The 26,318-nt window shown below is 40.2% G+C and overlaps 3 protein-coding genes across 7 annotated transcripts in view; 2 read left to right on the forward strand and 1 right to left on the reverse strand.

The window, feature by feature from the left end:
- The window catches only part of acsl1a (acyl-CoA synthetase long chain family member 1a), a 29,624-nt gene extending 19,752 nt beyond the window's left edge, over positions 1–9,872 (forward strand). For 4 of the 5 annotated variants that reach the window (XM_083765258.1, XM_083765262.1, XM_083765259.1 and 1 more), the window contains exons 5-21: positions 183–284; positions 1,033–1,132; positions 1,269–1,444; positions 2,328–2,360; positions 3,275–3,326; positions 4,025–4,098; positions 4,503–4,580; positions 5,221–5,355; positions 5,555–5,689; positions 5,963–6,058; positions 6,154–6,226; positions 6,390–6,478; positions 6,877–6,993; positions 7,226–7,369; positions 7,485–7,586; positions 7,677–7,748; positions 7,830–9,872. In XM_083765258.1, the coding sequence (XP_083621384.1) occupies positions 183–284; positions 1,033–1,132; positions 1,269–1,444; positions 2,328–2,360; positions 3,275–3,326; positions 4,025–4,098; positions 4,503–4,580; positions 5,221–5,355; positions 5,555–5,689; positions 5,963–6,058; positions 6,154–6,226; positions 6,390–6,478; positions 6,877–6,993; positions 7,226–7,369; positions 7,485–7,586; positions 7,677–7,748; positions 7,830–7,970 (1,719 nt within the window). In that variant the 3' untranslated portion in view covers positions 7,971–9,872. Of the gene's footprint in view, positions 1–182; positions 285–1,032; positions 1,133–1,268; positions 1,445–2,327; positions 2,361–3,274; positions 3,327–4,024; positions 4,099–4,502; positions 4,581–4,659; positions 4,738–5,220; positions 5,356–5,554; positions 5,690–5,962; positions 6,059–6,153; positions 6,227–6,389; positions 6,479–6,876; positions 6,994–7,225; positions 7,370–7,484; positions 7,587–7,676; positions 7,749–7,829 lie in introns of all 5 variants that reach the window. The other variant, XM_083765260.1, reaches the window with a different exon arrangement.
- On the reverse strand, positions 9,688–16,771 carry primpol (primase and polymerase (DNA-directed)). The gene is made up of 14 exons (XM_083765264.1): positions 16,658–16,771; positions 14,917–15,161; positions 14,510–14,604; positions 14,250–14,388; positions 13,981–14,128; positions 13,079–13,181; positions 12,158–12,285; positions 11,901–12,063; positions 11,601–11,695; positions 11,425–11,511; positions 11,236–11,344; positions 11,071–11,147; positions 10,725–10,771; positions 9,688–10,585 (listed from the first exon to the last, which is right to left on the reverse strand). The coding sequence occupies exons 2-14, from the start codon at positions 15,103–15,105 to the stop codon at positions 10,346–10,348; spliced, it is 1,620 nt and encodes a 539-aa protein (XP_083621390.1). The 5' UTR covers positions 15,106–15,161; positions 16,658–16,771; the 3' UTR covers positions 9,688–10,345.
- Positions 16,772–19,819: 3,048 nt separating this feature from the next.
- Positions 19,820–24,739, forward strand: LOC310858532 (ecto-ADP-ribosyltransferase 5). The gene is made up of 4 exons (XM_083764693.1): positions 19,820–19,928; positions 20,315–20,400; positions 20,677–21,395; positions 21,508–24,739. Exons 2-4 carry the CDS (start codon positions 20,344–20,346, stop codon positions 21,629–21,631), a joined length of 900 nt encoding a protein of 299 aa, XP_083620819.1. The 5' UTR covers positions 19,820–19,928; positions 20,315–20,343; the 3' UTR covers positions 21,632–24,739.
- The last annotated feature ends 1,579 nt before the right edge of the window (positions 24,740–26,318 follow it).

A 26,318-nucleotide genomic window follows, 5' to 3' on the forward strand; every position in this document is an offset into this window, starting at 1 on the left:
TAATTTCGTGCTCAGACAGACCCAGCCAGCCAGGGACACAGGGACCCAGGGACACACAAAGCTCTGCACCACTCAAAACCTTGCTCCTCAGTTATGTCTGTATTGGTTTTGATAGTCTTGGTAAATTCACCCAACCCTACCATACATGTTGGAAAATGAAGTTATTTGATCTCTTTGTCAAGGTGGCCGACAGAGCAGAGAATGTCGGCTCTGCTCTACTGCACAGAGGCCACTCTAAGGCAGGAGACAAAAATATTGGCATTTTTGGCCAGAATAGGCCAGAGGTAAGATTACTACAAATAAAAGGAGCTTTGTTGAATTTTTACTTTCAACTCAACTCCTTTCCTAAACTCTTGCTTTTCTTATTGCTGTGGGCTACTTGCATCAGCTGAAAAAAATGATTGTATCAAATGGAAAATTTGGAAAAAAGACAAACTTTTAGGAATATTTATGTGTGACAGCAGGAACAACATCCTGAACCACAAATGTTCCCCAAAGCTTGTGACCGTTAAGCCTCTTAATGAAACATGAACCTGCTTTGTTGTCAGGCATATTCTGGAATGTTGATGTGTGTCATGTCTGGTCATGTATAGCTCTTCAATTCTTGCTAACTTGTTATTGATTGTTGCCTTTACTACAAATCATTGTTCCATTTTACTGGTTAGATATTGTTCAAGATTTTACCTTAGATCTTGATGGCTTTTTGTGTGTAGCTACAGACTATAGTACTGTATATCGTCTGTCGGGTGAAAACCTCATATGTCCCAAACTGTTACTTCACAATTCAAAAGCTTCAAAAGTAGCAGATCTAAAAGCTCAAAACAAGATGCTTCGTGTTTCGAGCTTGTATCTGCTGCTACTTTTGATGCTTTTGTATGACGCTGTAGTTGGTGGTATGACTATGATCAAGTAGGCCATTCATTTACGGAAGAACACAAAGTAATGGAGATAAGAGGTTTCTGCCCGACAACAACAATATCTTACATTAATACTTAATGTACACGTGTTACTGATCCATGTTGTCTTTTTCAGTGGACGATTTCAGAGCTGGCCTGTTACACGTACTCCCTTGTGGCAGTTCCACTGTATGACACACTAGGCACAGAAGCCATTGGCTATATTATTGACAAAGGTATTTTTAGAGGGCACCATGAAATCTTTCTCGCAAAGCACTACACCATCTAGAGTCTGATCACATATTACCCTGTCTTCTATTGTTGTTGAGCTTTTGATCTAGGTCAATTCAATATGGTTCTTTGTGATTCCAGCTAACATCTCCACTGTGATCTGTGATGTACCGGAGAAGGCTAGGCTCATTTTTGACTGTGTCAGTGGAAAGCAGCACACAGTAAAAGCCATTGTCCTCATGGAGGCCTTTGACGGTGAACTGGTGTCTCAGGGGCAGAAATGTGGCATTGAGGTTCTTAGCCTGAGTGCGTTTGAGGTGAGGGCAATTAGACTGATTTGATTGCAGGATTTTGTTGTTACTATTTATTCATTTGTTTTATTGCATATATTCATTTTAGTTTTTATTATTTCTCATGTCACAAATGTTTTCACTTAATTTTTATTGATGAAAAAAAAAAAAAAAGACAATGCGAAAAAAGGAGAAAGACAAAAAAAAAAACAAGGCTGCATTTTTCATATTGCAAGATACATTCATTGAAATCCTCATGTATTATCGCTAGGCTGAGAGAAGAGATCCCACTTTTCCCACTTTTTATAGAACTTATCCTCTTGTAGTCTAAGGCCTGACTCACACCTTCACAACAGATTGATGTATAGCTGATGCATGAGACTTATTGACTGATGCAAGCTCGCAATTAATTTCCAATGGAAGTCACATGGTTTGACACAACATTTTAGTTGTATGAGGGGGAGGGGGGCAGTCGAACCACAGCCGAAAGCCGTACAACAAAGATGTTGTGTCAAACCATGTGACTTCCATTGGAAATGCATTGGGGCGGCCATGACACTTACCCTTTGTTTACATCTACCATGCAACATTGTTGTATCTTAGATGTATAGGGCTTCACTCACACCTTTCGATCCTGAAAGTTTGATCATACACACCAGGCTTGAAATCTGGATCGTAAGCGGGCCACCTCAACACCCTGATTGTCCTCTCCATTCTGAACTGTTTCACGACTTTGAACCAGATATTTAAAGTAAATATTGTGAATGGGTCTAAAATATCATAGCTAGGACTTAGCCTGTTCTTTATTCCCAATTAAAGTCTGAAATGTCACAAATATATTATAAAAGATGTTGACTTGAGTCATATTAGTCAAAACGTTTTATTGTATGGTAATTGTTTGTCTTCCCAGGCGATTGGTGAAGCCAACCATGAGAATCCAGATGTAAGTTTGACTGACACACTGTTTTTTTTTTTTTTTGCATTTGCATTTGCATTTGAAGGCGTGTACAGTTGTTTTTTCTTCTGTTAATCGGCCCTTGGTCTTCTCTTAAGTCCAGTGTACACCAATGATTCGCAATGCAATAAGTTGCAACTGCAACCACTAGCAAACAGAATCCCCAAACCGACCTGCAACGGGTCAATTCAGACCGCTGCAACTGGATGCGAGTTGCAACGAGAGGAGTTACGCATCCTTGGTGTGGACTGGGCTTCGCATACCTGTCTCATTGTAGGTGTGCCAAAAGTCTTGCTTTATTTTTTAACATTATTTAACAGACTGTACTTAAATGGTATTTAACATACTTTTCTTGAACAGTATTTAAATTATTGAATGCCAGAATTATTTCTCACTGAGTTTAGCTTCTGCTTAATTCTTTTGAAGAACAGAAACTCATGGGCTGTAAACCGGAAGTAAAACAATGGCTTCCGGTTAATTTCCTGTTTATCGATCACCTACTGAGAGCTATTCATACGGTAGTGAAGAGCGCGATCTAACTTGATCAATAAAAACCTAAGGCTCGTCTAACTCGTCCTTGGCAGTCTGGGCCTTTTGAGGGGAAAATAAAACTCGTCTGATACTTGGCCTTTACTTAAACAGTATTTTAACTGAAGTAAAGAAATGAGAACATCAGCTCAAATCCATCTAGGGTGAAGCAATCATATTTTCATTTTGACTATCAATTTTAATGTGATCTGTCCTAAAAGGACGATAGTATATTATGGTTTATATTGACTTGCACTAGACTTCAGCACTTGTTATACATTAGTACAGCAATTCATTTAAGCAATTTACTAACACATGTTGTTGGTATGGGTTTAATGGTTTCATTTTCTGATTTGTTCGTTATCTGGTGACAGCCACCTAGACCAGAAGACCTTGCATTAATCTGCTTTACCAGTGGAACCACAGGTACGGAGTTTATATTCACATACGCCATAGTAACTTAACAACGTGAACCATATATACATTTCCTTTTGTTGACTGGTGACTCTCAAGGGTCTATCTTTGGCCCCACATTTTCTCCCTCTACTACAGCAATCCTTTGTCAAAGACCCACAACGCATCACGTTGCAATGTGTTATGAGCTCTACTATTTTCATTTTAATATCAGTACGATTTAACTACTGTTAGAGCTGCCGAATCCATTGAGATTTTTAAGTCCCTCACCTTTTTCTCACCTTTTTTCTCTCTGGCGTTTAATGTCTGATCGAAATGGTTACGTATAATTTGCTTTTAATGCTGTCTGATTTTAATGGTTTAATACGTATACTTCTTTTATTCTATCACTTTCTTGATGTAATTTTTTTTACCATGTTTACTTTATCTACTGTGAAGCACTTTGGTCAATTTCGGTTGTGTAAAGCCCAACACACAACGGCTCCGTCCGACGCGGCGCGGCGCGTTGCTGCGCGGCGCCACCTGGAAAATAGAACTGGTTCTATCGGCGCGCCAGGCGAGGCGCCAGCGCGCGTCGGACGCCGCCGGTGTGCGATAGGTTCATTGAAAATAATGGAGGCGGCTGTTTTGACGCGCGGCGGTCGCAGACGGTGTGTGATGGGCTTAAATGTGCTATATAAATAAAGGTTGATTGACTGTTTTCTTCACAGGAAACCCAAAGGGTGCAATACTTACCCATGGAAATGTCATCTCCAACACTGCAGCTTTCATTAGAATAACAGAGGTAAACAAAAGACGTGAGAGCTTTATTCATATAAATTATGTTATTACATTTACCCTATTCAGAATCTTACCTTGGGTTTCAGATTCTGTACTCAGCCCACTTTTTTTCTTTTCAAATGATAACCACTTAAGCCCTATATAATTGCTTGTATGAACAGAGAAAATAGCCAATCTACAAGCTGCAACGCATTGTGAGCTTGTAGATGAGCTATTTCTGCTATTTTTGGAACTTTTGTTTTGACATGTCATAAGTTGTGAAAGGTTTTCTGTTATTCTTATTAATATTACACTGCTGAATGCATGCTGAGACAAACATCCAGCTCAGTAGTTGGTTGTCATTTTCCCATGTCTTGTCTTCTCTGTTCCTACTCTTCATTTGTCTTTACTTGTGTGTGTGTGATCCAGGGTATTCTCGAGCCCAGTAATACAGATGTACTCATCTCCTTCCTTCCTTTGGCCCATATGTTTGAGAGGGTTGTAGAGGTATGCCTTGCTTGACCTGTGTGACTGTGTGTGTGTGTGTGCTGTGTGTTGTGTGCATGTGTTTTTGTGTCTTCCACAGGTGCACTGCATGCTGAACGTACATGATATTCATATGTCATATCTCCCTCTAGCACACATGTTTGAGCGGGTTGTGGAGGTATGTTATTTTTTTAGCTGATTTGCCCTGAAATATCATGGGGATGATGTGTGTGTGTGTGTGTGTTTACATGCAAACTCAAAATGTTTACATGGTGGCCAGTATGGCATATTCTTGCATAAACATACAACTGTTCTGCTTGGAGGAGGTGCTGTTAACTGTAATAGGCTACAGACATTATTATATAACATTAAAAGATGTACAGATCTATTGGTAATATTTGTGATTCAAGATAACTTGATTGTCTGTCAATAAGAACATTTTCAGGCTCAGTCATGACTCATGGCAGTACACACACACACACACACACACACACACACACACACACACACACACACACACACACACACACACACACACACACACACACACACACACACACACACACACACACACACATTATTTGCAGAACAGTGCCCTCTTGTGGCCTAAAATGACAACACTCATGAGTGAGGAAATAACACCGTTAACCATTTAACTCAGGGTGTCATCCTGATCCATGGTGGAAGAATAGGCTACTTCCAGGGGGACATCCGTCTGCTGATGGACGATTTAAAGGCCCTGCAGCCAACGGTCTTCCCCGTTGTCCCGCGTCTTCTCAACCGCATGTTTGATAAGGTCAGACAAAGATCCATGTTTCCTTATCGGCACGATGGCATTACAAAGTAAAATACTCTGTTAATTTATCTCGGAGAGACTACAAATGTAATTAAATGGACATGTTGGGGTCGCTCTTGGGAGGTACAGATGAATAAATTTACATTTCACTGTGTACGATTCACTTTAAACCTTTACACGTTTTGTAACTTCTTCCCAGATATTTGGCCAGGCCAACACGCCGCTCAAGCGATGGTTGCTGGACTTTGCCACTCGGAGGAAGCAAGCGGAGCTTAGAAGTGGCATAGTCAGAACGGACAGCATTTGGGATAAACTCATCTTTAATAAAGTTCAGGTAAAAGTCATTTTTACCATCCCAAGGTTAATCTTTAAATGCATCACGATATGATTGAAACTTGAAAGCATACATCTAGTCTGTTAACTCCACCATGTCACAAGAATTGCTTATTTTTTCCTGGAGAAATAAAAGCGTTTGACACGAGAAGCTGTTGCGTTCTGTGGAGTTTTACATTGCATTAAAATAAATGACCTTCACACACCAGTGTCTTCATGATTTGTGAAATTGAAATGAGATCTTAGATTGTTCTTGTTTGGTTGCTCTTATCAGGCTAGCCTGGGTGGCCGTGTGAGGCTCATGATTACAGGAGCTGCCCCAGTGTCCCCAACCGTCCTGGCTTTCCTGCGGGCTGCCCTCGGCTGTCAGGTTAGCATGTCTGCCTGTTCCTCTTTTGTTGTCACTCCTTTTCATAGGTGATTGTGTCTAAATGTAACTTGGGAACATGTCCTACTTCATCCCAGTTTTATGAAGGTTATGGCCAGACTGAATGCACAGCAGGATGCTCCATGTCAATGCCTGGGGACTGGACAGCAGGTAATTACATCAATATTGTCTCATTGTTGCTGCAAGTCATGAGATATTACTGCAGATGAGCACAATTACACAGTATGCAGTTGTGGAAAACTAAAATGTCAGTGTTGCTTAATCAAGTTGTGTTAATTGATACCATATTGTCTTGACTGCTATAATGTTTCAGGTCATGTTGGGCCTCCTCTACCCTGCAATTCTATCAAGCTGATGGATGTGGCTGAAATGAACTACCTGGCAGCCAATGGGGAGGGCGAGGTGAGGATGTGTGGTTTGGTTAGCCATGAAATAAATGAATATGGGAACTTAACACAAGACAAGCACCACTTTCACATACTCACTCTCACCCTTGTACAACAATGAATGACCAGTCAGAGAGAGGGTTACTGTAGGGCCACAACAGGAGGTCGATTTATTGAAATCACAACAGAAAAAACAATGACAAATATGAGTAGCAAAAGCAGGGAGGTTAGAAATTGTAGAGCTTTAGCCAGATTGTAATGGCATCTCAAAAGTTATTTTACAATGTAAGAAATCACTGCTCTGAACTTTTTACTTGTTTAGGTTACAGCTAAACTGGCATGCTGCTTCTACAGCATGTCATGTACTGTACATATTGTATGTCATTTATTTTATGATATATCTTTGCTTGCTAGGTGTGTGTTAAAGGACCAAACGTATTCCAAGGATACCTACAAGACCCAGAGAAAACTGCTGAGGCGATTGACCAGGATGGCTGGCTGCACACAGGAGACATTGGGAAGTGGCTACCTGTAAGCATTTCTATGAAAGCAGAGGAGACTGGATTGTCGTATTTTCCTTGGACCTGACAAATATTTGATTCAAATTAGATTTCTATGGTTGAATAATTTGGCATTGTTTACATGTAGTGTGGTACGATCATAACCAGTTCAGTCAGATTAGATGGTTGAACCTTTCATACCTTTGTCAACAACACCAATTGCAGCCCTTATTATTTCAATGACCCTCCCCACTATTTTGCAGAATGGCACATTGAAGATCATTGATAGAAAGAAGCACATTTTTAAGCTGGCCCAAGGTGAATACATTGCCCCTGAGAAAATTGAAAATATCTACAATCGTAGTGATCCAGTGGCTCAAGTGTTTGTTCATGGTGACAGCTTGCAGGTGAGCAATGTTGTTATCTGAATATTATTTAACATTATTAAATATTATTGGGTACTAATACATTTGGGCAGGTTAATGCAGATTGTAATATAGTGTATAATGTCACTGTTTTAAGGCATGCCTGGTGGGCATAGTGGTACCTGATCCTGACTTTTTACCTGGTTGGGCCCAGAAAAGAGGGATTGAGGGATCCTACTCTGAACTCTGCAAAAACAAGGTTATATTTATCATCATAATGATCCGAATGTTCTTGGTATATAAGCATTGTTACATACTTCAATCTGACTGTTTGTCACGACTATTTTAGGATATAAAGCAGGCCATTATGGAGGACCTTCAGATGTTGGGGAAAGAAGGGGGACTTAAGTCTTTTGAACAGGTAATTAATGTTATTGTGTATTTACTTGAGTAAACTACTCACTTATGCATATGACAACATTGTGTATCATCTTCTCTGCAGGTGAGGGACATTGTACTGCAAACAGAAATGTTTTCTGTGCAAAATGGTCTGCTGACCCCGACTTTGAAGGCCAAGAGGAATGAGATTCGCAGCCACTTTAGAGAGCAGATCGATGCTCTCTATGCAAACATTAAGATGTGAGTCCTGGTGATGGATTAAGGGAATGATGACAATCATTTGAAACCTAAATCCTGAATGGATATTCCTCATCCACCAGTAAGTTGATTTGTGTGGATTGCCATCTAACCGGATAATGTCACACAAACTTGGAATCACAGGTTAGCCTGCTTTATCCCTATCTCGTTTTCTTTGGGGAACAATATCCTCTATGTCCATTGTAGTAAATGGCTTGTCCCAGTACCAGAAACATGTTAATGCCATTTGTAACTCATCTTGGGAGAAGAGGTTTAGCAAACAAGGAGACATGTGCCTCATTGATGCCTTAACTGCATTCTTTTTTTTTTTACTACATTTTTATTCCATGATTTTGCAAACCATTTTTTCACCCAGTGTCAATGATCTAATGTAATCCTGGGTGCTACACTTCCTCTGCCAACCTGGGGAGGGCAGCCGACTGACCTCATGCATGAGGAGTCCAAGCTGCTTCTTTTCACCGCTAGGACGTAACACGTGGAAAGAACACGTTATTCCCACCAGATCCTTTACCCTCCATCAGGTGCCGGTGCCCTGGCTGGCTAGGGGGAGGTAGTTTAGAGACCAGGATTACTGCATGTTTTTTGTGAGGGTACCTACCCTAGGGGACACGGGGAGAACATGTAAACTCCACACAGAAAGGCCCTCTCGCCAACTCCATTTTCACTATGTCGCCTGGTCAGAAACGGCCAGCCTTTTTTGTTTTTACTCTTTGCTTTTTGTTTAGAATTTACAAACTTGCCACTGCCACAAACATTTTTCTCCCACAACAAAGACAAACATTGGCTATTTATATAAAATTGTATTTAATATTTTGGATTCATATTTAAGTTTATATTTAATGTCATCATTGAACCTGTAAATAGTATGTCTGAAGAGAAAATCTATTTGTATAATGGCCGATAATGCATTAGACATTTTCTGCATTCCCATGGTTCTTGATGCTGTACACAGTCAAATCCTGTTATGTAAAAATCTATACATGCTCAGTGTTAAATTAACGGAGGATTTGAATGTGTAAGCAAGAGGTGCCATTTGTCATCTAGACATTTCAGTGTAGTCGATAGCAGAATTGTTTGTTTAGCATGATTTAACAGGGTTACTTGTGAGATGTTGACTGTTACAAGACAAGTTGGACTGAAATAAGTAAAATTTTCTTATGGTAATGTTGTGGTCCATATACTTTATGGCTTGTCTCTCCTTTATTAAAAGGGTCACTGTACAGAAATAAGTTTAATACTGTGACTGCGATCTCAATGTAAATGTGCTCAGAGCCAGTGATGATTCAAATGTCTTTCACCATCAAATGTTTGATGTATTTATGGATAACAATTTGATGTTGCAGTTTAATCTTCCTTGTAGGTGAGCAACATCATAGTATGTATTTTGTTGGTCTCTCATTTCAATTTACATTACATTTTTTAGTCCTAGAGTACCTAGACCACCGATAATCAATGTTTTGACCAATATTTTGCCATAAATTGCACAACCCATCGAGTTGTGAGCTTGTAGAACTGGTATTTTTGAACCCGTTATCTATGGATGATTGGGATACAGCAGCTGCATGATTGCAGTTACTGATGTCATCCAAAAAATAAAATGGCATATATATATGCACGCACACACATACATATGCAATGCATCAGGCAGGGCTCTAAACATTTTGACCCTTTTCTCTCTGCATATTAGCAGTTCATTTATTTGCTGTTTTTTGTTTTTAACAGGATTTTACATGTGTAATCAAAAGTGTTACAGACTGCCTTGGACAAGAAATTATATATTTTTGGCATCTTGAGAAAAGCAGAACTACTTTGTGAACTCTGAACTGAATTGTTATCACTGTGCATATTCTTTTGTGCATTATTAAAAGGGTTTTTATCTCATAGAGGCCATGTAATGTTTCAAGGCAATGTAATTGATTGTTCAAGCCATCCTTACTTGACGGTTTATCTCCAAACAACTCATGACCTCCACTACAATTGCAAGGATCTCACAATATTATAGAATGAAGCTGGGTGTAACACCACTGTATGCCAATCAGTCATGCCCATTTCTAAAGTTATTTAACAATAAGGGGTCCAAACTGTAGAGGACAAGTGTTTTGTGCTTGGGCAAAACATTTAAATATATCTTACTCAACTGTACCAAATAACCACTTCTATTAAATGTCTTGTTTCACAATATGGTTGTTATGCTTTATGACTTTCAACAAAATATATTCAATAAATGTTCAGCTCTTTTTATATAAATCGTCCTTAAGTTACAGTCTTAATAATTGTCAGCAACGCCCAGTGACACTAAATGTAGCACTCAACACCTGCTAACCAGACTCGTACATTGGGCAGAAGCTGATCTGAAACCTGCTAATTGGACTCAAACTCCTCCACGCATTGGAGCAGAAGCTGATCCGAGACCATCTCTGTATAGTCTGTGCTCCTCTCATACTCTTGCATTGCTTCAAAGTAGGCCTTGTCATCTGCTCCATCTTCCAAAACCTCAGCCACCTCTTCTAGATGTGTTGTGCTTTGTAAGGCTTGGCCCGATGCCTGACTGAGCTCAATGTTACCAACATCGTCTATCAAATACGCCTGGTGCTGCTCGTCCTGTCGTAAAAAAGAAAATGGGACAATGACAATATTGTTTTATTTCACAAAGAACAGTTTTTGAGGATTTCAAACAAAGCTGGTTAAGATTCCCAGACACTGGTGCTTTGTTCAACTTGCTGAAATTAAAGAAACAAACCTTTGTCATGAGGTGGCTTATGCAGATGTCCAGTGGTAGTTGGTAACCTGAGCAGGAACAGGTTTTAATAACATTAGTGCTTGTCTTGCATAGCCAGATCAGATATATCTGCATACTGATACGTCTGAGGAAATCTAAATTCAATGTTCAGTATGAGCGAGACAGAAAGAAATATCACTGTCCCAATATCGAGGACTGCCCTAAAGTCTTGTGGAATGCACAACCAATTTCTCTGTTTCGGAATAGCTGAACTGAATTTACTGTAGATGTTGCATATCAATAGGCGAAGAATAGTGGAGAATAGAGGCTTTGACAAACGGTAACAACCCTTAAAGCCACTCCATACTTGAGGATCTGAAATTCTTGCAAGCAGGATCGTGACACTTCTGGTACCAGACTTCTTCTTTGAGATCCACAAGAATCCTACAGAAAAGACCAAAGAATATATATAGATGGAGCACTCAAAGGTAAAACAAGCTCTTGTACATGACATGAATAAGAGTAGACTCACATGATGTTATTGCTTTTATGGAACCTGTCTATGTTCTCACACCAGCGGTATTTCAGGATGTCATAGACCAGCAGTTGTTCAGAGACAAAGTAGTTCCATCGCCTTATGCCTATTAAGGGGGGGAAATGGGAAATGTTTGCTAGTGACCTATACTCTGATACAACAATAGTCTATATAGAAAGCACATACTTCCTTGTATCCCATCCTTTTTAATCACAGTGAGAACAAATGTGTCCACTTCTTGATAGGGAGAGAACTGGTGGCCATCCAATGCACCTGTCGGCGAGGAATGAGAAGAAAGCATTGTAAATTCTACACATCCAGTAAGGCGAGTATTACTGAAAATATACTCAATTTAATATTACATGAAATGTTTGTTGAGCTTTGTTGACAAGGCATCCTTGTTCTAGATTCCTCAGTGTCAGAAATGTCCGATGTAAGAATTCTCTGACCGGTGTACCTGGTGACATAAGCATAGTATCCAATGCAGAAGGTCTGTTAACCCTAGCATCCGTATTAGGGTGAATATTCAGTCAAAACAGTATGTGTTGTGAGCAGACCAAGTACAGAGCCAACCCGAGTGAACTAAGCATTAGTTTGACCAAGTATACTATTTAAGTGGTTAAAATAATAACGAAACTGGATAAGTGTGATCATCATTGTACCTCACATTGCAGACTAAGGAAGACAAGAATAGGCGTTCTTCTGCAGAAATGTTCCTTTCAAGCTTGGCGACAAACGTATTGTCCTCTGCAACACTGAACGCAGCATTCTTTCCAACCTTTGATGATTTGTAGAGTCGAAAGTTTCTGTTCTTGGTATATACACCTGTTTATGCAAATGGTTACAAATTCAAAAAGGACATCCTGGCAAGTTTTACACAATTAATTCAACAACAAAACAAATGTCAAATATCTTTTACCAAGATCTACAAAGAGACATTCTTGTCCATCTTTGTTTTTCACCACAAGGAAGCCGAGATCTGTTTCGTTTGGTTTCCACCTCTTAGCCTGTGGATTCTCCATCTCCGTGGGAACAGGTTTTCCTCCACTGTCGATAAACAAACTTCTTGAGGAGTTGTCTTACTGCTCACACTTTTCCATGTCAAGGACCCTCAAATGAATATGTATTAGGCCGCGGAACGGAAGTATTTCGTGACAGGGCCATCCTACAAGATTTGTGTTGTTAAAACGTGAAGGAAGGGACATCCGCACACTGCCATTTGCTAGTTCAGAGCAATTTTATTGAGCAACGTTTCGGTCTTGCGACCTTCCTCAGGCTTAAAACGTTAAATATTTCAAGATGTTTGGAAAATAGCCAATCTGCAATTTCACAACACATCGCTTTGCACCGATGTAAAAGGGATATTTCACTTTCAAAATATTTTTGGGTCCATTTATTGTCTACTCAGGGAGCACCCGGACAGTTTTTAAGTTGCTTTATTCAGTATTTAGATATTTGATATTAATTTTATCAGACACGCCCCGTTCCTATACTAACCCACTGTAACTTCAAACTTCATTTTAACCATGATACTCATCGAAAACACTTGTTCTTGATTGATTCCTAAGTGACTCATCCAAATAACATGAGGGGGCCAACATTTTTTTAAAGTGAAATATCCCTTTAAAGTGGTTCAATTGATTTTTGTGCTATATTAACTCATTTTGTTGGGGACCACCTGGAACCCTCTCAACGACCACAGCCCACAGCCTCCCAGACCCCAACTTTGAGAACAGCTGCTGTACCCTATGTGTGCATATACAATATACAAATACGTGTCTGTGTATACGAGTCATTACAGCTGTTATGTTAAGTTAGATTTACAAACTAAAGAACATACTGTGTTCCAGTTCCCTCTGCCACTGATTTCACACCAACATCCGACTGACTTCCTCTTTTAGAGGTAATCAGAACTGGTCGTAGAATGGCATGGATGAATCGACCTAAAGTGAATATTGGAGAGAATATTAGGTAAATCACAGAGTGAATGAAGTGTTTTAACAAACATGTAGCAACATCAACTTAATGGGTGGTCATGCGGTAGCTGAATAGGTAGACACTGGCTGTCTGGAAAATAAGAGTCCCCGGTTCAATGCCCCAGTGTCGAATTGTACCTGATCAAGACACTTGATCAGCTGGGAGAAGCTGAAACCGATTTTCCCTGCAGGAATATCAAAGATCTCCTCCTAGTACCTGTCTCAGGCAACTATTCCACATTCCCTGAATGCTATAGAGTCTGGAACTACACTTCGTGAATGCTATATAGAGTCTGGAACTACACCTCCTGAATGCTCTATAGAATCTGGAACTACACCTCCTGAATGCTATATAGAGTCTGGAAATACACCTCTTGAATGCTATATAGTCTGGAACTACACCTCATGAACGCAGAGAAAGGAAGTAGTCATCGGTTTGTCATTTCAGTTCACAAAAGTATATTTTAAATTTACATTCCCATTTCTGATAAGCAGCAAGCTATATGGGCTTCAATTATTTCGATTTATATTAATTAAGACTAATTTGTTAGACTGTAAAGACGAAACGGAAGTAGGCAGTGTCACATCTGCTTTACCTTCAGAGCTTCCATTGCTCCAGAGACCTTATGGCGGGAGCATTTGGAATTTGTGGGAACAGTCTGGCCCGCAAGACTACTCTCCCTCTGAATCAAGCATTTTCAACCGTATCAAATTATACTTGGTATTTGCATTTTAGGCTACAATGAATGTGTATAACATGACATACCAACATGTATGTTGTCTTTGAAAACTGCATTTGGTAGGATGAAGATAAGGTGACGGCTGAACTTGTCCTCTGTACTGGAGTCTAGATTCAGGACATCTTCTCCAGAGCATGCAATGCCATAAACCTCCAACAGCTTATCACAAACATACTGACAACACACAAAGCAAAGACTAATGAATGCTCAATGTTTATCTGGCTCAGTTTGAAGATAGGGAAGGTGGTATTTGGCTACTGTACATTGTGGATAAAGGTTCTGAACAATAGCTTACCTGGATAAGAGAGGACACCATTGATTTCCCATCAAGCCCTTTATTGGAGGGCCTATGAAATTCCAGGTCAAAGTACAGCTTACAAACTGCCCCCTCCGGAATCACCTCATAGCAATGCATCAGGGACTGCTGGTAAGTCCTGGTGAAAGTTTACAGTATATGTATTTGGCCGTGGACTCTCATTATTTTGTGCTAGGGAGTAGGGAGTGGGACCCCATACAAGATTTCTGTAGTAATAATGCAGCAGTAATGTTACATACCTGTAGTAATGCCATAGCTCTGTGTAACTGGTGACTAAATACATCCTTTGACCCAAGGAGGCATTTTCTTTTTCCAGCGCAAAAACATGCACATCCTGATATAGAGGGCACAAAGTTATATGTATGACGTTTGAGTTTGACGTACACCTTTTCTTGATCAACTACAAACGATTCACACAAGAATTTAAGTAATATCTGAGGTACGGAAAAGATAACTACATTGTAAAATCCTCAATGTCATTTTATCAATTTGTAACTGAGAACAGAATGTAAACAAATGTTTCTAAAACTGAGAAGGGTCTGAGAGGGTACTCGACTACGTCTCGTGCCTCACCACGCCGCTCCGCCATTATAAAATACAAGGTAACCTCACACCTCTTGTGGCTCATTGCTTTAGTAAACGTTACCTCTTTGCAGCTCTGAGCGAAGCTGAATGCCAGACACTGACGAGGAAACAGTCTCCACACGGAGGACGGCTGCTGGGGCTGCAGTCTGGGTTTGTAGCAGGAGGGAAGAGGACTCTTCTGGAAAGACTGAGCCAGCAGCTCAACCTTCCTCCGTCGCTCTTCACTCTTCTTCAGTCTCACGTCAGTCATAATATCATGTAGGTGTTTAGCTGATGATCAACCGTGTCTTACAGAACGAGCTTCACCTACATAAAAAAAAAGCAACCAGCATTGAATCAAATCCACTGATGGTGGAGGGGAAGGTTAGCTTTTGGAGCAATTTCAATTGGATAGAAGTTACTCTACTTTTTTTTTTACATAACACCACAGTGATAGTCATCATGGCAACTAAGCAGAAAATACTTCAGTGTTCAATCAATTAAACTTGGCATTTGAACATGGTTCTCCCGCATGAGAAACCAGATTTCGACCACCAGGGGAGATATTGCACTTGAGTTATGACACTCTTTCGCACCTTAATGTCTAATCTCATGTACATAGCTGCTGCTATGCGGACCTACGGATGTGCTCCCACCTTTGTGAGTTTGTGACAAATTATGCAACTTATGTCGAATGTAGCGGGTATGTGTATTGTAGATATCTGTTATCAACTTGTTGCCTGTAATATACCCTCCTCGACATGTTTATCTGTTTTTCTTTCTTTCTCTGCTTGCTTTGCCCCCCCCCCATTTTCTTCCCTTTCTCATGCTGAACACAACAAAAACGAAATTCACGTTTTTCAAATAAACTAATTTGTGACAATGAATCTTCAGTCAGTACCTCTGGTCAACCAGCAGGTGCTCCTATAGCTACCCAACACCAGCATCTAAACATTACCAAAGGGGGTAGAGATACGCTGGAGAGACCACCTCCACAATAAGTGCAGGTTTTCGACCCTTTTCATATCAAGGCCCAAAATTCAGCATTTGAGCCACATTTCTCAGACACAAAACTTGTGAATATTTTGCTGTCATTCATATTGGATAAGATTTTGTCTGAAATAATTAGATGTTTAACAATAATGTTGAAAACTCAAGACTCAGTTAAAGATCTATAGTGGTCCACTCGGTTACCAACTCTCTAGCCCTGGTCCAGTGCGTCAGCGAGTCTTCGCCGTATTCTGTGAGAGACTCGCTGACACACTGGACCAGGGCTACGAACTCTCCATCATTTAGCTGGGGACCATACACCTGGGACCCCCTCAATGACCTGACCACTGGTGGTCCCCGTACCACTGCTTGAAAACCACTACTCTAAAGAGACGTGTTTTGGGTACTATTAGCCTAAGCCTACATAATGCTTCCATAACTTACCCAAAACACACGCAATGGAGACTAACACTAGGCTACTAGAAAAAGCAACATTCAAAGAGGAAGTTTTCCTCAATCCCCATAGCAATAAGTAATAAGAAATATGTGACATCCTCCGTCTTGTAGATAAGTTTCGGTTTGCAGCTCTAACCCTCGTAAATAAAGCAAAGAGCAATGTATATTTATAAAATGTAGCCATGGCTCACATCACATTGGTCATGGTGACGCTCGCACTTGACAGTTTATAGCTTATATATGCTTGACATGACAGTCATGTTCCAGAGGCTAGTTAAATAAACTGTATCACTGTGTCACTGACTGTACCACATCTGATCTGCCTCCTGAATGCTGCCATTCAACGATTAACGCGTTACTTAACATGACAACAACACTTACCAGGCTGCTGATGGGACGGTCTTATGGACTACTATAGACGTTCTAAGAGCCTGGTTTTTGCAAACTCGCGCAGTCGTTCAAAAACGAAAACATTACTTGACCCAGCCTACTGCAGACTGTCGCGCGGGAAGCCCAGGAAAATACATTTTCCATATCCGGTCCATAGAGCCCGCCTACCGCATCCGCATAACAAAGATGTAATCGGATACATTGTATCCGATTCCGCTCTGGACCAGATATGCAAACTGGAGACTTGTCCACCTTTTAGCCCGAGGGACCCAAAACAGTAGCTCTGGTCTGGTCCATAGCCTTAGTTCTTCTGCTTCGATTCTGACCTGCTCGAAGCAGAAGAAGGCTATGGACCAGACATACCAAAACAGAAATTAGACTTCTGGTATGTGAGCTTGAAGATCTATTTTATTCAGTCATTATGGACATGCCCAGATCGATGATAGGATTCATGTGTTTGAGAGAGGTTATAGTTGTTTAGAGTTAACATTAAAGAAAGTATGAATGCTAAAAGTTTAAACACCAAAGTACCGAAACCATGTAATTCATTATTAAACTATTCCTAAAATGGTAGGCCTACTTATCACTCACCTTTTTATCATCATCTAGCTGACCATTTTATTGCACAAAATAATTGGATCACTTTGGAAAGGAACTATCTGTGAGTTTGACATACACTGATGAAGACAGACAGCATGTTAGCATAACGGTGAAGACATTGATGAAGAATCTTTGCTGTGGTTGGTACCGTAAACTGGCGAGTTCTCCGGTATCCGCTGTACGGTAGGCCTACCCATCAGCATCACATTTCTTGGGCATACTGACAATGGGACAGATCGAAGTACCTCTGTATTTGTCACACATTCGCTTTTATTAAGGGGCCAAGCCCGAAGGAACTTTGGTCAATATGGTAGAGGTCTATGCCCGGTGAGGACCCGAATTACTCCATAATTCAGCTATTTTCAGCTAAAATTCAGCTAAATGTTATGTTATACATACAAACGTACACATACATTTAGCTTGGGAGAGATGGCACGGGACCCTACGTGTAAAGTCATCCAAATTTCTGAAACTTTACGTACGTAGGGTTCCGAGCGGGGCTACTATTTTCACTAGTTTGGGTTTCGGGCAAATGTCTAATCTCTCTTTTTAATTTGGGCCTCGACCTCCTGCAATTACAATAATATTTATAATTTTCTCCAGAAGATAAAAAACAACAAACCAGTAGTGAAAATAGCAGATCTACAAGTTCACAAAATATTGCATGGTGAGGTGACAATTTATCATCAGTCTCAAGCTAAAAGTAAAAGGTTTAGGAAACACTGTGTGGAATTGTGGATAATGTAAGGCCATAGAGTTATATAATTTAAGACTGGAATTGAGAACAAGGTTAACATTGTAGACTTCATGCCCTTGTTTGGAGGGACGAATGGATTAAAAAAGAAAAACATCAAAAAGTCCATAGACTTGGCTGCCATATGACGTAATATCCGAAAGCGAGACGTGGGAGGGGCTGGCACCCCTCAAAAATCAATAAACAATAGGCAACGCAGGGCAAGTTGTCTAAACATGTTATCTATTTTTGAGGGGCACTAGCCCCTCCTATATTCAACTATAGTGTAGATTTTCGTCTTACACAAACATTAAATAGAAAGAGAATAAAATCCGCACTCTCAGTCGTAGTAAGAGTCTTGTTTAATAATGTTGAGGATCTGCAACAGCAGTCAATCCAGACAAAAACGCGTTTCGGCTTGCAGGCCTTTGTCAGAAGGCCGTTAAATTATATTCCCATTGACAATGAATGGATGATGTACTGTACGATGATAAGAGCGGCCCTCACTTCACACTGGTGTGATAACTGCAATAAAATATACTCAAGACCACTGACACAGTTGGTAGTATATGGTTCCCCAGGAGCATTACTGTGGCATTCTGAACAAATGAGAGCCAGATGATAAACCCAGCTTTCTTTGTTGCCTTTTTGTTCTTTCTTAACTGCTGTACTGTCTTTTGTGACTGAATTTCCCTGTGGAATCAATAAAGGTCTTAAAATAGTAGTCCACAGAGCTACTTTATTCTGGAGCAAAAGTCTCAGACCTAAAACATACTTAAATAGAGGCATCTTCATTGTCAATTTAGACTACTTGTTCTGGTAAGCAAAACACTACAACCAGTATAGTCTACTCTACTGTGTGCATTGAAGTTTAAGGAGACTGCAATGGAAACATGTTTCACAGTCAAAGAGAGATGAGGAATACGTTCAGGAATGTGGGAGTCTGGGAGAGCATGCAATAAATGTACTGGCTGAAGACCAAATGCTGACTTAAAAAAGAAAATAGAAAATGCTTCCTTATAAAGAAAGTGTTTGGACTGAGAGCTTATTATTTTATTGGTGTTGGTGTGTTTTTTCTCTTGCCTCATCAGACACTATACTAGACTATAATATACTATAATTAAAAAAAAACTTCTTCTGGAATTAAACTCTTACACAAAAAATACACACAGTATATAATCCATTGAAGTGTAGGATAGATCACAGGCACTGTACAAAATCATTGTCTGCCTTTGAGGTATATTTTGTAGTTTCTGTTCAGAGAACATTGTAACCTTTTTTTTAACACCACTCAGTTTAGGGAAAAAACACTTTAGCTGCATGCCTGGGCCGGCCTAGCAGTCCAGGCACCTAGGCAGCCTGACAGTGTGTCGTGGGTTCGAGTCCCGATTTCCAGTGACCTTTGCTGCTTGTCTTCCCCCCCCCCCCCATCTCTCTCTTATCAATAAAAAGGATTTAACTGTATAATGCATATTGATCGACTAAAACCTTCACTGGAAAGCGATAGCTTTATCTGATTCTACACCGCCAATGCACTGAAAAAATGGAAAGCTTACAGGAGTATAATAAATAATAACATTTGGGTACAGAGAAGTGTTTTAAAATCTCTGTGCTGTTTGTGTATTATACAGTTAACTGTTATGCCATATTGATGGCATAACTGTACTGCTCCTGAGTCCTGCCAATAACAAGCTACTGTATGCCATTAGGAGAAGAAAAAGACCCCAGGCCAAATGCCAATTGTTCCTTCCTTTTCCTCGGAAGGAAAAGGAGTTGCTGACGTTAGATAAATAATTTTCCTCCTCCCATCAGAAAATCACAGTGGGGACACGCCCCTGAAGTCTATTGTGCTTGGGACTTGTTGTCGTTTCAACTTTCCTCCCAAGTTTGGCTTTCTGTGAGGAATGATCTATTCTACAAAAAAGGTATGTGCTTCTGATAACAAACTGATTTTTTGTTCTTTTAGTTTGGACTATTTATGTGTTTATGTGGTTCAGTGGAGGTGGGGGGGTCTGTATGTCATGTGTTTTTGTGGTTCAGTGAAGATGGCCGGGGGGGTCTACAGTGCCTACAGTATACATACATAGAAGAAAAGTTGGACCTTTAAAGTTGTGTCCAAGATCTTTGTCAACTCCGTCACATTTCTACAAAAACATAATTGAATCAGGCATAATCAGGTTTAGTTTTTCTGAATGTTTTGAATATCGGCAACTATACTTTGTGCCCATTACCTATGATGTCATGTCAAATGTATGTGTCATCACGGAACATGTTCCTACGAGTTACAATATATTAATTTGATCTACTTCAGTGACTTCACTTACGAGGGCAACGCACAAAATGGGGCACATGAGAGGAAGACTCCTAGCAGTGGTTCTTACAGCTTTTTATTACAAGGTAAGTTTCCGTTGCGTGTGTGTGTGTGTGTGTGTGTGTGTGTGTGTGTGTGTGTGTGTGTGTGTGTGTGTGTGTGTGTGTGTGTGTGTGTGTGTGTGTGTGTGTGTGTGTGTGTGTGTGTGTGTGTGTGTGTGTGTGTGTGTGTGTGTGTGTGTGTGCGTGTGTGCGCGTGTGCGCGTGCGCATGCATGTGTGTACTGTCTATTAAGGTGTTAACAGTTCCCTAGTGGTCAACAGGGGACTGGCTAATTAAAATGAATGCAACAATGAATTACAGATGGCTGTAGAGACTGCAGACATAAAAGTGCTGGACATGGCTCCAGATGCAGTGGATGACCAGTACGATGGATGCCGTGACCAGGTCCTAAAGAAGATCACGTCGGGGCTATTGGATGAGGAGCTGCAAAGCAGTGAACATTTCAAGGCAGCCTGGAATGCAAACAAGCCATGTACAACACTGATCCCTGGGGGAGTAATGGAGCACACTGCTGCCATGTTGGCATATCAGAATGGGGATAAAGGTTTCCTAAATGAATTTAATGGTGATGTTGAATCTCTGGGTGGGAACTCTACTCTCTACGACAGCAAGTTTCAATTCAAGTCCCTCCACTTCCTCCTTATGGATTCCATGAAGCTGCTGAATAAAGGGAAGTGTCAGACTGTGTACCGGTATGCAGAGACCGGCAAATACAAAGTGCAACCAGGCTCAGAGATTAGGTTTGGAATGTTCCTCGAAGTTACACCTGATAAAGCATTACTTGGAGAATTAGATGGTGGAGTCTTATTTAGCATAACCTCCTGCTCTACTCTCAACCTGATGGACACCAAATGCAATAAAGCAAGTGAGATTGAGATGCTCTTATCCCCTGTTGAAGTGTTCAAGGTGGAGGCCGTAACGGATATCACCGGAGATGATGATGAGGCGTACAAACATATAATTCTGAAACATTCAAACTATTCCAGCAACAACAACTGCTATTTATTCCCTGGAACTGGGTAAGACACAGCATGTTATGCTCAATTATGCTGCTATACTGTATTACTGTAAATAACCTTTGAAATTGTACTGTATGAATAATGTGTCTGTCTGTCTGTCTGGTGTCTATAGGTCTCTACCTGATGCCGCCACCACTAAACCTGATGCCTCCACTCTAGCTGGCGTCTCCACCCAGTATCTGGGCAGTGTTGTGATGGTGCTTATGGCAGTTTCTCTTTTTTTGTTAACCTGCTGAAGATAAATAATCATCAACTCTAACTGTTAAAGAGTTAAAGGAGAACATCACTCAATTTCAACGAACATCTTCATATATCACTAATGCGCATTATAAGATGGCACCATTTCTGGCTGTAATAATAATACATCCAATTTGTATAGCACTTTTCTCATAGTTCTCAAAGTCGCTTTACACAACAGAACAATTCAAAGAAACACCTTTATTAAGCGAATAACTAGTTAAAAGGTTAAAAACAAACACAAAAAATGCAGAAAGGGGGATTTTAATTAGCGGGGCTGCGGGAAAAAACGAGTCTGAAAAGGTGCGTTTTGAGCATAGACTGTAAAAAATATGGACAAAGCGTTCCCCGGGTCTAACATGGACGTAAAATGAAGCCTGTAATTCCTTGCACTGTAAATCGCCATATTTCTAGATCCGTTTGGGCCCAGCTGGGCAATTGGCTGGCCCAGACAACGAGGCGGGACTTCCCCCCTTACTCTTCATTGGTTTTTATTTTGACTGAACGGGGGTGGCTCCCGTTCATAGACTGTAACGGTAGCCACGCCCCTCAGAACATACGCGACTTTATGGTATTTTTTTAAATAAATGGGACCATAATTTTCCAAAAATAATATTATGACATGAGAAATGAGACTTTAAACTAGTGACTGGAAGCAAAGTATTCATGACCATGTTTATTAAGGTAATACAGTCTAGGTGAAGTTGGGCCCAAATACATGGGCCTCTCTGGAGCTATGGGTTTTTTTGGGCCCAATGACAGCGCCACAACAGGCCATTATATGGAAGTCCCGATTTCCTTAGTGGCTTCAGGAAATATCTGTCTGACTGCCCCCCTGGTTTTGAGGGAGGCTTTGAACATGGCAAGGGTGGGTGCGGCTTTTATGTGAGTTGGGACTTGTGGGAGTGACTCCTAAAGGGAGGGGGCTGCAACTGAGAAAGCCCTGTCACCCCAGTTGCATTTCTTTTTTTTTGGGGATGTCCAGGAGGTTGGCATCAGCAGACCTGAGGGAACAGGAAGGCACGTGGCGCTTCAGCAGGTCAGATAGGTAGCCTGGTTGTTGAGCACCTTGTAGGTGATGTTAAGTATTTTGATATTCATTAATATATCTTTTTGCTTTGCATCTCAGAGGACTGTGGAAAGTTTAGAACCCCAACACTTAATACCATCGTTTTTGCTGTATATACTGTAAATCACTCTGGATTAAGAGAGCATCTGCTAATGCCTAAATTGTAAATTGCTACTATGCTAGTGTGTTCATAATGTGTCAGAAAAGAAGAAAACAAATCTAACTGTAATATATCATAAAACAAATCCCATATAGGCCTATTATACTCCCCCAAAAAGAAAATACTTTGTTACAAAGAAACTATACTGTAATATACAAAAGAAAGATAGATGAAAATCCTAAAAAATCATAAAATAGGCCTACTGTAGTTACACGATTGATGACACTAAATGGGGATTCACTCCATGGCACACATGGAGCACTGTTTGAAAGACACAGGGTGGTAAGTTCAATCGCCAGAACTTCCTGAAGAATGTGCCTGATCACAGTTGCGCCAAAGAAGAAAAAAAACCATTAGGAACATTTGTTGAAAGGAACTGAGCAGTATGTACTGTAGGCTGGCCTATATGTGGAGGTACCTGTACAGGACAGTGTTTCTGATTATGAATTGGCAAAATGTGAAAACATATTCACACACATATACACAAAATAAATCTACATTTGTACATCTAAAAGCCACTTGAAAATGAATTAAAGCTAAGTGAAAATGATTGAGTAAAAAACATTAAACCTAACCTAATCCCTAACCTTAACCTCAGTAAAACTATGCCTAAACCTATAGCTAAACTTAACCCCAGTAAATCTAGATGCCTATAACCCTAAACTTATTTCTAACCTTATTGTTAGTAACACAAAATAAAGAATACAAGAAACGCGGCACGGAGCGGTCGTCTTGAGGTTGGCGGAAAAATCGAGGGACAAGATGGTTTAGGGGCGACCTTACCTGATACCCGTACGTACATACATACATACATACATCTCAGAAGTTGAAGCAGTTTTTAAGGACCCACTTTTAGGCCAGTGCAACAGGCCATTTTAACCAAATACATACATACAGTATGTATACTGTACATACAGACAGACAGTGTTATAGATGGCTGACCCATTCTGTGCCATACCCAGCATACCATGAAAATATATAGTATTTACTATCAACCTCCTGAGGGAAAATTGTACAACTGTCGGCGTTAACCCTGCCAAAATGTCTACACGCTACAACTTAAAGTAGTGTTGATTATCAAATGTGAATGTTTAAAGCAGCTACAGTATAACATGAATTTGAAAACAAAACTAATGGTTTGAGCCTCAATCACCACTCTGATATAACCAGTCCATGGCATTTCTTTTTTGCTTCTGAAGCTGCATTTAGCTGCAGTACCACAATGTCCTGAGGTGGTGGGGGTGCTGATATGCAACTTGTTTAATATTTGAGTCATTATAATACTGATGCTAGATAAACACAGGCTTGTTTCCATTCCATGCCAGCTTGGAAAATCAACAATGGCGGACATTGTAAACAAAGTGGAAATGCAAATTTGGAACTGAAGACTGAAGAGAGGGAGGAATTATACAAAGTAGGGTGACATTGATGACATCACAAATTCGACCAAATCAGTTGAGCTGTTCCTGAGAGAAGTTTCCATTAAAAGCCTCTATATGATGAGAAATCCTCAAAATTGCACATTTGTGGGGATAGAAAATACACAGGGGAGCTTAAAAAACAATCCTTTAAAATGTGAGGTTTCATTGTTTTTAGTATGTTTTATGCTTCAGCTTTTTGGTCGTGTTTTTTATATGTTCAATTGTATGTGGATTGTGATGATTCATGACTGTATAATTATTTGTATAGCCCCCTGAGGCCCAGATGAGTGTACTAAAGACTTCAGATAAGTCCTTTTGTGAATTAAATAACAATTCTCAATTGTCAATGAATAGTATAGTATTTTAAGAGGTTTTCTGAACTGTAAACTTCAGAATCACATACCAATGAGTGAGTCTTTATTTGATCATTCCATCGATAAATGATATTCCCATAATTGATTGATTCAAAGTTTAGTACTAGTATGAAGTCCATGATTTATTTTATGGAGGGCCAGAGGTGTCATATTTAAATAAAATAAAGGAATACATTAATAATACAGAAATGAATGTAGAAATAAATGTGCAGGTTAATAAAAATAAATGAAAATAAACATGGCCTTAGCCCTATGCCCCACAAAGGGTTAATCCTGCCCTGCCTGCACCATTCTCTTGTGGTGCACAGTATACTGTACGCCACACATGTACTCACCAACTTGTGAAGAATATGGTGAAAGAAGACTCAACTTGCCATATTTCCACATCACTTACACAGTTACACTGCCTACACCGTCACCTACTGACCATGCAGGACACTGGCCACTGGCCAGGACAATGGACATCATCAGAATCAAGACATGATAGACATGTAGGCCTATTAATAGGCCAAGCAGAGATGTATGAAAACATGTAGACCTACATAAAGACCTACTTAATATACCGAAAATACATCATGGGTTGCATATTTCTTTTTCTTTTTTTTTTTGTCATCAAAGTTCTTTTAATGATTTTAAATAAAGCATACAAAAGAAAACCCCTGGACAACACAATTTTCAATTTAGGCATTTAGCAGACGCTCTTAATCCAGAGCGACTTACATTTAAGCAAGAACAAAAGCATGGGAATACATCACATAAAAGCATTTATCATGAAACATGCGTAAGCTAAGAAAGTAACAGTGGAATATCTATATAATGAAACTATACACTATACATATAAACTATACATATTTACTACTATGCTATACATATGTACTATGGCGTGCTATGACTATATACAATACAATTATAGTGCTGTCTACATAACATGCTATAAGTCTGTGTCAAATGCTATCTAAGTCTACAGAAAAGGGTGTGGGGTAAGTGCTATGGGCCATGATGGAGTCTGAAAAGGTGGGTTTTCAGGCTACGGCGGAAGATTGGGAGTGATGCTGCAGTTCTGACTGCAATGGGAAGTGCATTCCACAGTTTTGGAAGAGTTTGGGACGTGTGGAGCGTTGTCCCGGCGTTTTTAGTGAGGGTACTTCCGCTTCCCTGCGTTGGCTGATCTGAGTGCGCGGGAGGGTTTGTAGGGTTCAATCATACTTGCAAGATATGGGGGAGCCATACCTTTGGTTGCTTTGAATGCCAGCATCAGAGTTTTGTATTCTGTGCGGGCAGCGACCGGGAGCCAGTGGAGGGAGCGGAGCAGGGGGGAGACATGTGAGAATTTTGGCTGGTTGAAGACCAAGCGAGCTGCTGCATTTTGGATCAGCTGGAGAGGCTTAAGTGCACATGCTGGTAGGCCAACACCCCTCCACACCGTTGTTGACACTCGTGGTTATATCATATGTAATGTACAAATACAAAATGTTACTATACAACAATCCTTTGATATATAAATAAAAGTAGTCCCATATCTCATGGAACTTCCCTTTGACGTTATTCCTCCTGGCAATTGAGTATTCAAAGGATGCCGTTTCAGTCATCAGTTGGGTCCAGTCTGGCATCTTTCTGTATTCTTGGTATGTGCTAAAATCTGCTGATGCCTATATTGATTTT

This window comes from Protomyctophum parallelum (assembly GCF_964188405.1).
Source record: "Protomyctophum parallelum genome assembly, chromosome: 5".
NCBI lineage: Eukaryota > Metazoa > Chordata > Actinopteri > Myctophiformes > Myctophidae > Protomyctophum > Protomyctophum parallelum.